At 36.9% G+C, this 12,083-nt stretch overlaps 2 protein-coding genes and 1 pseudogene across 2 annotated transcripts; 1 reads left to right on the forward strand and 2 right to left on the reverse strand.

Annotated features, from left to right (window-relative positions):
* Positions 1-2,041: 2,041 nt before the first annotated feature.
* Positions 2,042-5,753, forward strand: LOC145058773 (protein CNGC15b-like). Its single transcript, XM_079006677.1, has 8 exons — positions 2,042-2,316; positions 2,695-2,783; positions 2,944-3,493; positions 3,588-3,800; positions 3,889-4,181; positions 4,280-4,391; positions 4,479-4,715; positions 4,975-5,753. The coding sequence occupies exons 2-8, from the start codon at positions 2,755-2,757 to the stop codon at positions 5,626-5,628; spliced, it is 2,088 nt and encodes a 695-aa protein (XP_078862803.1). The 5' UTR covers positions 2,042-2,316; positions 2,695-2,754; the 3' UTR covers positions 5,629-5,753.
* A 2,785-nt stretch (positions 5,754-8,538) lies between these two features.
* On the reverse strand, positions 8,539-9,159 carry LOC145059842 (secreted RxLR effector protein 161 pseudogene; annotated as a pseudogene).
* Positions 9,160-11,076: 1,917 nt separating this feature from the next.
* Positions 11,077-11,847, reverse strand: LOC145059843 (uncharacterized). Its single transcript, XM_079007617.1, has one exon. The coding sequence runs from the start codon at positions 11,845-11,847 to the stop codon at positions 11,077-11,079; it is 771 nt and encodes a 256-aa protein (XP_078863743.1).
* Positions 11,848-12,083: the final 236 nt, after the last annotated feature.

The following is a 12,083-nucleotide window of genomic DNA, read 5'->3' on the forward strand; positions in this document are numbered from 1 at the left end:
TTTAGCCAAAACCCAAGCTTCATAACTCTTGCATGGATGGGAGAAAGGGACCAAGATCACATTTTTATGACCATAAACAATCAAAAACATCTGAAAGGACTGCTTATTTGGTCTAGAGTAAGCCAACATCATATATAACAAGATTACGGGACCAAATGACACAAAAATTCAAGAACTAGAAATATCTAATGAAGTATTCATCAAGTTCAGAACTTTATGCATTCTATAGGTTGCTAGAAATATGAAAGTTCCAGATCCACAAAGCTTGAAGCTCCTTAAATGCTATCCAATGGACTTATCCCCACAAGGATGAATACAAAACAACTTAAAAACTCTCAAATGGAGATTAGGGTTTGCAAAGGATCGAATGGGAGACTAGAGGCTGAAAGTGGAAGGCCTGAAGGACTTAGGGTCCTTTAAATAGGGTCTAAAACCTAAAAATTAGGGTTCAAACACTGCGACTCTATGCTTTGCATACTCCAGGTACGTCCAACATAGAACTCTAGATAATGAAGCTTGCCATATGAAACATCGAACTTTCAGTGGAACCATTTTGTCCCAAAAGATAGGTGAACCATGTTGGGGGTTGATTTTTGCATCTATGAATCTTCACATGGTGTTGAAAGAATAAGATCCATCCGAATTTAGTGTAAATTTGAAACCATAGGGGGATTGATTTTTGCTTCTAGTGGAATTGGTGTAGGAATTTCATGAGAAATGATCAATAGTCATGCAACTTATGATTCCCTCCATGAATGGAAGATTTCTCTCTCCCCTCTATCTCTAAAACGTATCAAGAATAAAATGGATTAAAACCTCAAAGCTTAAGTCCTACCTATAGTCACTTACACACAATTAGCCCTCATCTTTGACTATGTGCCTTTCTTAACCAAGCTGGGAATTTCTTAACATAAGGGTCTCTATAAGAATAGGTTAATGACCATTCAAATCTTATTTTTAAACATTAAAGACACTAAGTGTGCGTTTAGTTATGGAAAAATGAACCGTTTTCCAGAAAAAAAAAATCCAAAAAAATTAGAATTTTAAAAATGCGTTTAGTTCAACAATTTTTCTAAATTTTCCATGGAAAATAAAAAGTTTGTGTTTTCCAAAATTACAAAAAATTTCGAAAATTTTGGAAACCCGATAATCATTATTACAAAAAAAAAGTCCTACCTATAGTCACAACCACCACCACCATTGTCATCATCCACACCATCATCGCTACCACCACCACAATCGTAATAGCGGTGTACTCTATTTAACTTCAACTTTTGTCTTACACAAATACAACTTTTATGTTAAAATTCCATCAAAACGTATATTTTAACATCAGGTTCATTAATTTAATATCTCACTGTATCTCCTTTGTCGGACTTTAAACGTCAAATTAGATGTTACAAATTAACCGCGAATTGTTTGTTAAAAACTAAAACGATCCATAATACGATCTTAAAATATTCATTTAAAAAAATTCTAATACAAAAATATTTTCCAGTTACAATATATCCTAAATAATATGTAAAAAGAAAGCGCAGGAAAAAGAAATGTGGAATTCGTTGTTTTTCCACACGGAGAATTGTGGCGGTAGTGTGGAATGTGGAGGCCGGAGGCAGCTCCGTCACCGTCATAAGCTACAAATTCAACGCCTTTTGTATCTTTTTGTTTTTTTAATGAAAATGACATCCAACTATTGTTAAAAAAAAAAGTTAAATGCAGATAAAAATAAAATATTGAAATCCACTTAATTTTATGTCTACAAAATTAATAATTAATAATAATGAAATTAGAACTGTGTTTATTAATAATGGTTTATAACTATAATATTGTATCATTATTTATAGATCATGAAGATATAAAATCGACTTAATAATCTATAATTAGTATATGTAAAAGTTTTAATTCCAAATAAGTGTCCAACACTCTTTTCTATAGGTTTTATTATAACAGATAAAGCAAAAAGTAAAAGTGTTTTCAATTTTCAAAGTCGAAAAAAGCTATAAAAATTAAATATAATAAAACCAAAGGGAGGAAGAAAACTTTCCATATATGTAGAAGAATCTTGCAAAGATTGCACCTCACACCTCCATGGAAGACATGGCTTCTAAATTCTTGTAAGCATTTCGTCGAACACCTTCAGTGTCTAAAATTCGCACGCAAAAACACCCTTATCAGGTGCTCTGTTTCCGTATGAAGTGGAGATAGAAACGGGTAACCCATTTACGAAACAGAAAACAAATATAAAAAAATCGATGCATGTGTGAAGAAAACGTGCACTTCGTCTCTCTTCTGTTTCGGTTTTGTCTTTAGCAAAAGGTTCCTTTTTTCGTCTTTTTCATTTCTGGGTATCTCACTCTCTGTCAGATCTCTAGTTCTTTTATTAAAAAATTGATTGTTGTTGAAGTTCTGATTTGCCAGATCAAACTTCAATTGCTTTCCGATATTTTAAATTAATCCAACAACACCATTTTATAATATGAAGTTTGTTTCAGACGAAATGGTCACATGTTTGACCTGAATTCCTGGTTTTGAAAGGAGAAACCGATACTATTTTAATCACTTCACATGATTTCTGATAGTTTTTGAAGCAAATTCATTAATGGGGTTCTTTCATTTCCGGTCTGCTACTCATCGCCGGTTAATTCTCCGGTGACTCATGCCCTCTTTGTATTTTCTTCTTCCTCTTCATAACAGATCCAAAGTTCTACCATTCGAACACCCAAGTCAAAGATTCAATATTTTCATTGAACCACCATGTCATATGCTAATTCAAGATCTGTAAGGTATTTTTTTCCTCTCAAATCTCTTAAAACATGCTCAAATTCTTCCATTTAGAAACTGGTCTAATTCTTCACTTAATACTGCTGTTATTCGATTCTTGTTTGCCGAATTTTTGGTTTAATCTGCTGAGAGATAATCGATCTTTCCGAAATGAATCTACAGATTTCAAGATGAAGTTGAACTACCAAAGTTCCAATCAATCAACGCCGACGACTTATTTAAAGTCAAATACAACATAGAAGCAAAACAAATACCAGAAACAAGAATTCCCGAAAAAAGAATCGAAAAACACACACGACCCTCCTTAAAATCCAAAGTTCTTTCAAGAGTTTTCTCCGAAGATTACGAAAGAGTCAAGAAAAAAATCTTGGATCCTCGAGGTCAATCCATACGAAAATGGAACAAGATTTTCTTAGTCGCATGTTTAGTTTCTTTATTTGTAGACCCTTTGTTCTTTTACTTACCATCAGTCAGAAAAAACGCTTGCATCGACATCGGATTCACCCTCGAAGTCTCTCTCACAATCGTAAGATCAGTAGCCGATGTTTTTTACATGATTCAGATATACATGAAGTTCGTAACTTCTTACGTGGCACCTTCTTCTCGTGTTTTTGGAAGAGGTGAGCTTGTTATAGATTCTTCCAAAATAGCAAAAAGATACATAAAGGGTGATCTTTGGATCGATTTTGTAGCTGCCCTTCCCCTTCCTCAGGTATACAAAACATAAAAATCGATTCTTTTTTGTGTATGATTTGTTAAATGTAATATTTTATTTTATTAATTTTGCTTTCTTGATCTCATTGAAGCTGTTAATCTGGGTAATAATACCGAGCTTAAGTGGTTCAGCCATGGCGAACACAAAGAACGTTCTTCGTTTCTTTATCATCCTTCAATACGTTCCAAGACTTTATCTTATCTTCCCTCTCTCCTCACAAATAGTCGAAGCGACAGGTGTCGTTACAGAAACAGCATGGGCTGGAGCAGCGTATAACTTGATGTTATACATGTTGGCAAGCCACGTAAGTCGCAAACTTTTAATAAACAATGTAAGAATCCAAACGAAAATGGTGTTTTTTTTTTGTTTTATAATGTTGAGTTTTTTTACAGGTTGTAGGAGCTTGTTGGTATCTTTTAGCAGTTGAAAGGCAAGAAGCGTGTTGGAGAAGCATATGTGTTGTTGAAGATCCGAATTGTAAAGACGAATTTTTCGACTGTGAAAGAATTAACGAAGCTTCTAGACGTTCATGGTTTCAAACAAGCAATCTGACAAATCAATGTGTCCCCACTAGCGAGTTTTATCCGTTTGGTATCTATGGGGATGCACTCGAGTCGGAAGTGACGTCAGCCTTGTTCTTCAACAAGTACTTCTATTGTCTTTGGTTCGGCTTAAAGAATCTCAGGTAGAGAGAGATTCTCGAAAAAGAATCTCGTTTTCATCAAATTCTTCAACTTTAACTGTGTTTTGACTTTGGACTTTTGACTATTGAATCACACACAGTTCTTTGGGTCAAAACTTGTCAACGAGCACTTACATTGGTGAAATAATGTTTGCGATTGTGATAGCGACTGTGGGTTTGGTTCTTTTCGCGTTGTTAATAGGAAATATGCAGGTGAATTAGGGTTTTAAAAATTATACGATTTGAGGTCATGAATCATGATATATTATTAATTGTTGACAAGTTTTATTTTATTGACAGACTTATCTTCAATCGACAACGGTTCGATTAGAAGAATGGCGGATCAAGAGAACCGATACGGAACAATGGATGCACCACCGCCAACTGCCACCGGAGCTCCGCCAGTCTGTCCGGAGATATGACCAGTATAAATGGGTGGCAACTCGAGGGGTGGATGAAGAATCTCTTCTTAAAGGACTTCCGTTAGATCTCCGACGAGATATAAAACGTCATCTTTGTTACGATCTAGTTCGCCGAGTAAGTTTAATCATCTACAGACAGCAAAAAAAAGTATTAGGGTTTGAGTCTCAACAACTACAACGTTAGAGTTTTAATTCCAATGTGAATCAAACTCTATAAGCTAGCCTCATTTACCTCGTTGGTGTGGGCCAACTCATGATTATTGAAAAATAGTTTTTTCAACTAAATGATAAAAAATGTCTAGGGCTTTGTGCCTTACAAGTCTAATTTCAATGTGGATTGGACTGTTTATGGAACTAATAATTTTGTTTGATAGGTTCCGTTGTTTGATCAAATGGACGAAAGGATGCTAGATGCGATATGTGAGAGGCTACAACCGTCATTGTGTACTCAAGGAACATGTCTAGTGCGAGAAGGTGATCCGGTGAACGAAATGTTATTTATAATTCGAGGAAACCTAGATTCCTACACTACAAACGGTGGTCGAACTGGCTTTTACAATTCATGCCAGATCGGTCCAGGTGATTTTTGTGGGGAGGAGCTGCTGACGTGGGCCTTGGACCCACGTCCGAGTGTGGTCCTCCCCTCGTCCACCCGGACAGTTAAGGCAATATCTGAAGTCGAAGCTTTTGCGCTCATAGCAGAGGATTTGAAATTTGTGGCGTCACAGTTTCGAAGATTGCATAGTAAGCAATTAAGGCATAAGTTTAGGTTTTATAGCCACCAGTGGCGGACATGGGCGGCTTGTTTTGTTCAGGCGGCGTGGCGGCGGTATAAGAGGAGAAAGAGTGTTAGGGAACTTCAGGCTCGTGAGAGCTTTAAGAGTGTTGATTATGAGTCGGGAGCTAGCTCATCAGTGCATGGTGGTGGGAGTAGAAGGCCCGGAGGGTTGAAACCTGGCGGCGGCGGTGGCTCGTTGCAGAAACCGACAGAACCTGATTTTTCTGTAGAGGAGAGGAATGATTATTGAAAGAAATAGGGAAGTGTGCAAAAAAAGATAGATAAAATTTGTGAATACGTAGACTTGTTATGTATTTTTACTATGATTCTTGAATTATACGTGGTTTAATAATACTTTTTCAATACGTTGTTTTATCTTATTTGTAAAAGCATGAATAGGCAAAAGATATGATTAGCTTGTGTCGGTGGAGGGTGAGGAGGTAGACGGTGGTTATTGGTGGGGGATGGCTGTCGGTAGATGGGTGGGGGAGGTTGGCGGTGGTTAATTGGTGGGAGATGGGGTTCATAAGTAGGTAAAGGCTTTATAAATATATAGTTTCCGAGTGAAAGTCGATTTTTAACCGACACTCCAAATATTTTCTTTGTAGTAGTATAGTTTGACGGATAAAATGTTTGTTTTAATCATTTGGACTATTGATTTTCTTTTAAATTCATATTATATTTTAATAGATTCAAATAATACGATTAATTCAATACTTCACATATAAAGTAAAATTTATAATATATAAGATATATCCTTTATTGTACATGTAGAATAACTGTTGATATTTGGTCGCCCATTAGTCCAATTTTATAATGTTAGATATCTTTTTGATATTGGATCTATGTGCCATCAAATCTTTTTAGATTAAAACTACAGCCTTTTTTTTTTTTTTTTACATTCATATGAATTACTTTATAATTTTGTCTTAATTTGATTTTCCATTTAATTCTAAAAATTTAAACAAAATTTATCTATATAACATAATTAAAAAGCAAGTTCTTTTTGTCTATTCAATCACTAAATATGTTAGGGGTCGTTTGATAGGTACTAACTGAGTTAGATCTGACTGAGTTAGAAGCTAACTAGGTTAGAAGTTCTGACTGAGTTAACTTCTGACTGAAACTTATTGTTTGATTTTGCATCTGACTGATAGTATAAAATGACTATATTACCATCAGACAATAGTTTTTATAATTATTAATTTACAATTTAATTTATAACATTATATTTTTCTATAAAAACATTTGATCTCTGATGTTCAAAGAAACAAAACTTGATTATAATCTCTCCACCAAATATAAAACTTATAAAAGCAAAATAGTTCATAGTATTCTTCACCAAACTATAAAAAGAACAATCAATAGCATGGGTTTTTTAAAATTATAACGTAATAATAAAAAAAAACATATTCAAAGAAACAAATGACACAAAAAAAAACAACAATTCCACTAATTATGAAAAGCAAGTCTCCTATACAATTAATCTCAAGCATGTGCATCCAACAACCTTCCAACTTGGTTACAGGGGCTTTGAATTTGATCTCGGGTCTCACTACAAAAACAAAGAAACACACATAAATCAATTACATATTTAAGAAAAAGAGCACATAAATCATTACGTTTATGTGCAGCAAAAGAACAAGCAGGACTCTTTCAAAAAAAAAAAGCTAAAGAACAAGCAGGACACATAAATAGGCATTCCTTCTTTATCTACACCATGATACCCATGAGGCTAGTGTTCTAGAACTTTTTTCAGCTCATTAAACTCAAAACCCTCAAAGATATTGTCAATACCAAATGCATTTCTCCATTGAAGCATGTTAGCCCGCATATGTTTTGATTTTTCAATATTAAAGTTCCTAGCTTTTAAGAACCTGTACATGAGCACAAACACAAACATAAACATCATCACAAGCATGAGCATGAAAAACACTGATAAAAGATGAGAATGGAGTACCAACATAGAGAAGCATGGAGAAGTACAAACATGGATCAGATTTCACACATACATAAGATTTCTACCAACATCCCACATGAAAAAAATAATGAAATTCATATACATATAATCTGATTTCACATATATACAATCTGATTTCACATATACATACATAATCTAATTTCACAAACAAAGAAATCCAAAAGACTTTTCATCTGATTTTGTTCAGGCATTTTATCAAATAACTAACGTGCATACCAAAATATTACATTGTGATTCTTCTAACTTGTACATAAAATTGCATACAGCCAAAGTAGAAGATATAAAGACAAGGAAAACATCTATGATAATAGATGGCAGAAAAATCGAACAAATAAATACATGCCTGAAATAAAAATGAGGAAAAAGATGGGTTTTTCTTACCGCAAGAAGGAGGCCGGAGCTTCGGCGAGGCGGCGCTCCAAGGAGGCGGCGGAGGAGCCAGCACAGATGTTGGAGGTGGTAAGAGTTGTGGAAGAAATTTTGTCTGGGGAAAGGAGAAGGAAGAAATCATGTCAAAGCTAAGAGAAGGAGAGGGCAACAATGAGGTGGTGACGCTCATGTCTGGTGGGCGGAGGCAGTTGCTGGTGTGGGGGAGGAAGTCGTTGGAATGGAGGTTATGGGTGTACGCGATGAAGAAGAAGATGAGAAGAAGGCGCCTGCAAAAGAAGGAGAAGGGCAAGGAGGGAAAAGATGATGCTTGGTCTCGGTCAGCTCTATTCTATTAACGGATCGAATCAGGAAGAGGGTCAGCAAGGACTTACCGAGTCAAACGAAAATTACAAATATCAAACATGTTGACTGGACCGAGTCAGCCAAAAGTGCTGACCCAGACCCAATCAACAATATATCAAACACCCTCTTATTCAACTACAAATTCATTGTATGCCAATTTTGAAAAAACTGATGGTACGATAACTTAACTTTAATTGATTTCTCAAAAAACTTTTAAATACAATATTGGTGAAGCTAATAAAGCGTAAAGATAAGAATCCTAGCAACAGAAACTAAAGATAGAGATAACTAAAGATAAAGATATGAATTCAAAATAACATTTGAATTCCTTTACTCCCCCTCAAGCTGGAGCGTGTAAGTTTCTAATGCCCAGCTTGCTCATCAACAGGCGTAGTCTTTCTCCTCCCAATGCTTTAGTGAACAAATCGGCCACTTGAAGTTGAGTGTCTATTCGAACCGAACCGGTAAAATTTCATTAGTTTCAACACGTTCATGGACGAAATAACAGTCCATTTCAACGTGTTTCGTGCGTTCATGAAAGACAGGGTTATTAGCTATTTGTCTAGCCACTTGATTGTCATAAAAGAGTGGAGTGGCGTTCAATTGAGGTGCTTGTAAGACATCTAATAACCAACGAACCCACAACACCTCACTAACGGTGATTGCCATTGCACGATACTCCGCTTCAGCTGACGAGCGCGAGACCACCGTTTGTTTCTTTGTTTTCCAAGAGATTGGTTCTCCACCCAAGACAAGTAAATACCCGGTTCTTGATCGCCTTGTGTAGGCACAACCAAGCCAGTGAAAATCACAATATGACTCGAGTTTTAGCCCCACTTCTCTAGGCAATAGTATGCCTTGCCCAGGAGTAGTCTTGAGGTAGCGAAGGACCCGAAGGGCAGCATTCATATGAGTTTTTCTTGGATCGGCCACAAACTGACTAAGCATATTAACAGCATATGCAATGTCAGGTCGAGTTGCTTGAAGGCGCCCAACCAAACGACGATATTGAGCTGCTTCTACTGGTAGTCTGTCCGTACTTTGATCAAGTTGGAGGTTTTGCTCCATGGGAAAGGAACTGGGTCTGCATCCTTCCATTCCACAATCCTTTAGGATGTCTATAGTATATTTTCGTTGACTGAGCACAAGACCTTCGGCTGTTTTGGCCACCTCAATGCCCAGAAAATATTTGAGAGGACCCAAATCTTTGATACTGAAACGTCGATGAAGTTCAAATTTTGTGGCTGTATTTTGGCGCAACTGTTACCGGCTATGATGACGTCGTCCACATAAATCAAGACTGCCACAAAAACACCATCCTTCTTGTATGTGAAAAGTGAGGCATCAGCATGAGACTGTACAAAGTGCATTTGGGCTAACCTGCATACCCGATTATCACCTTCCTTTGCAAAACCTTCAGGGACCTTCATGTAAACTTCTTCTTGTAAGTCGCCATGCAAGAAGGCATTGTTCACATCTAGTTGGTTTACAATACAATCCTTCTTGGTTGTGATGGCTAGTAATGTTCTGACGGTGACGAGCTTAGCAAGAGGGGCAAAAGTGTCATGAAAATCAATGCCCTATGTTTGAGTATACCCTTTTGCCACTAATCTGGCTTTGTAGCGTTCCACGTCACCGTTTGGTTTATACTTAACCTTATATACCCACTTAGATCCAACAGCCTTCTTACCACGATAGTAATGAGCAACAACATCCATTCCTTCAATTGAATTGGTTGGTACCGTATTACCATGTTATTCTAATTTTATTACCATTATCGTACCAACATTGATCAATTGGTACGATACTACCTACCAAACATGTTGGCTACCAAATATATTGGCTACCAAGTTTTTTGGTTCAGTTGGTAACATGTTGGTTGGTTTTCCATGGTACAATTTTGCCAGCCCTAGTTTTAACCATGTTAGAAAACTCGATCAAACATTTACTTGCTTCATGCTTGTGTTTGGGGAGAAATACCCAAACAGCTCTACTGTGGTCATAAACTATAGTTAAAAAATAACGAGCCCCATTAAAAGAAGGCGTCCGATATGCACCCCAAATGTCACAGTGCACTAATTCAAAACAATCAATTGTCTTACTAGATGAAATGGGAAATGGTAATCGTGTGAGTTTTGCCTTTACACAAGAATCACAATTTTTATTTTTCAGAATAAAACTAGAATTCTTTAAAAAATCAACTCTATGCAGTTTAGATTCTGATGCGTGCCCAAGTCTTCTATGCCAAATCTCAACATTCTGACTACTTTCCATAGCTCTTGTCATCTTTTCTTCAGAATCCATCCGATAGAGCTCTCCTTCTCGCTTACCCACACCAACCAAGTTTTTCGTGGCTAAGTCCTGTGCAACACAAAAACCACGAAAAAATGTCACAGCACAGTTCAAGTCATCTGTTAGACGTCCTACCGACAACAAGTTGCAATTGAATGAGGGAATATATAACACATTCCCAAGCTTCATGCCATTTGGTAGCCTGCTATTTCCTTGTCCTTCAATCGGAATCAAGGCACCATTAGGAATGGAAATGGGTGCTTCATAACTAAAATTTATTTTTCTTTCAAGCAAACTTTGATCACCAGTCATATGTTATGTTGCACCTGTATCAACAATCCAAGATTCACTTTTTATTGTCTTACCAGCCAAGTTTGCACTTGCACCTGCATCATCATTGCTTTCCACCTTCTTGTCAATGGTGAGATGCTTGATCAACATTTGATATTGTTCATTCGTGAGTTCAGCAATAGGACTCGAATTAGCATTGACCCAAGAGGCTCTTGGATTTTCTTTTTCTTTCTTGCCCTTTCCCTGCCACCACTCTGGATATCCGATCACCTTGAAACATCCAGTTTTGTTATGCCCATTTTTCCCACATACTGTGCAGTGATCCACTTCTTGGTTTGTGAATTTCGTTTCCTTGGGCATGCCCCTGTTTCTTGAATCTACAACATCAGCTGATGCATCTCGTTATTTCATGCTGGAGGTTTGAAACGCCGCTGCATCATGAGGCATCCTTCTTGTGGCTGAGATGGCACGTTGCTGTTCATATTCAGCGACGAGATGGTAAGCTTCTCCAAGTGTTGGTGTAGGTTTCGATGTGAGGATTTGAGTCCTGACAGTCAAAAAACCATCATCCAGTCCCAAAAGAAATTCATACAATCTTTCCTTTTCTTTAGACTCAGTCAATCTTTTCCCAATATTACAGGAGCATTTTCCACATGTGCACGGGGGCAGAGGGCACACTGATTGAATCTCGTCCCATACACTTCTCATCTTAGTGTAGTAGGTAGAAACGGAAGCTCCATCTTGGTATGTAATAGCTAGTGTTCTCTTTAGTTCATAAGCACAAGGGGCGCTCTCCTTTCCAAAACGTTCCTTGAGATCTGCCCATATTTCTGTTGATGTGGAGGCATACTTCATGTTGTATTTGATGCCTTTCTCCATTGTTGTGGTGAGCCATCCTTTGATCATGGCATCACACCTCATCCACATCAAGTATTCAACAACGTTTTCTTCTGGTTTCTCGATGGTTTCATTCACAAATCCCATCTTGTTCTTTGCATACAGGAAAATTGTCATCTCCTGTGACCAATCGCTAAAATTGCTATCAGTTAGAATGTCATTCACTTGCATTTGTCTGGGATAATCAGACGCATGCAGGTAATAAGGTGAATTGGAGTCGATATTTGTGGTTTCATTGTCTTTCTTGTCGGAGCCTTCTTCACCACCGGTGCCCATGGTAGGGTTTTCTTTTAGGTTGGATCGATAGGCTCTGATACCATGAAAAAACTGATGGTACGATAACTTAACTTTAATTGATTTCTCAAAAAACTTTTAAATACAATATTGGTGAAGCTAATAAAGCGTAAAGATAAGAATCCTAGCAACAGAAACTAAAGATAGAGATAACTAAAGATAAAGATATGAATTCAAAATAACATTTGAATTCCTTTAAATTTGGTATCTAAATATGG

The sequence above is a fragment of the Lactuca serriola genome, chromosome 6 (genome assembly GCF_051521515.1).
Source record: "Lactuca serriola cultivar US96UC23 chromosome 6, Lser_US96UC23_V15, whole genome shotgun sequence".
Lineage (NCBI taxonomy): Eukaryota > Viridiplantae > Streptophyta > Magnoliopsida > Asterales > Asteraceae > Lactuca > Lactuca serriola.

Coding starts and splice junctions, on each gene's coding strand:
- LOC145058773 (XM_079006677.1), top strand. CDS start 2,755: ATGTCATATGCTAATTCAAGATCTGTAAG. Junction 3,801..3,888: donor TATACATGTTGGCAAGCCAC/GTAAGTCGCAAA, acceptor GTTTTTTTACAG/GTTGTAGGAGCTTGTTGGTA. Junction 4,392..4,478: donor TGTTAATAGGAAATATGCAG/GTGAATTAGGGT, acceptor TTTTATTGACAG/ACTTATCTTCAATCGACAAC.
- LOC145059843 (XM_079007617.1), bottom strand. CDS start 11,847: ATGGGCACCGGTGGTGAAGAAGGCTCCGACAAGAAAGACAATGAAACC.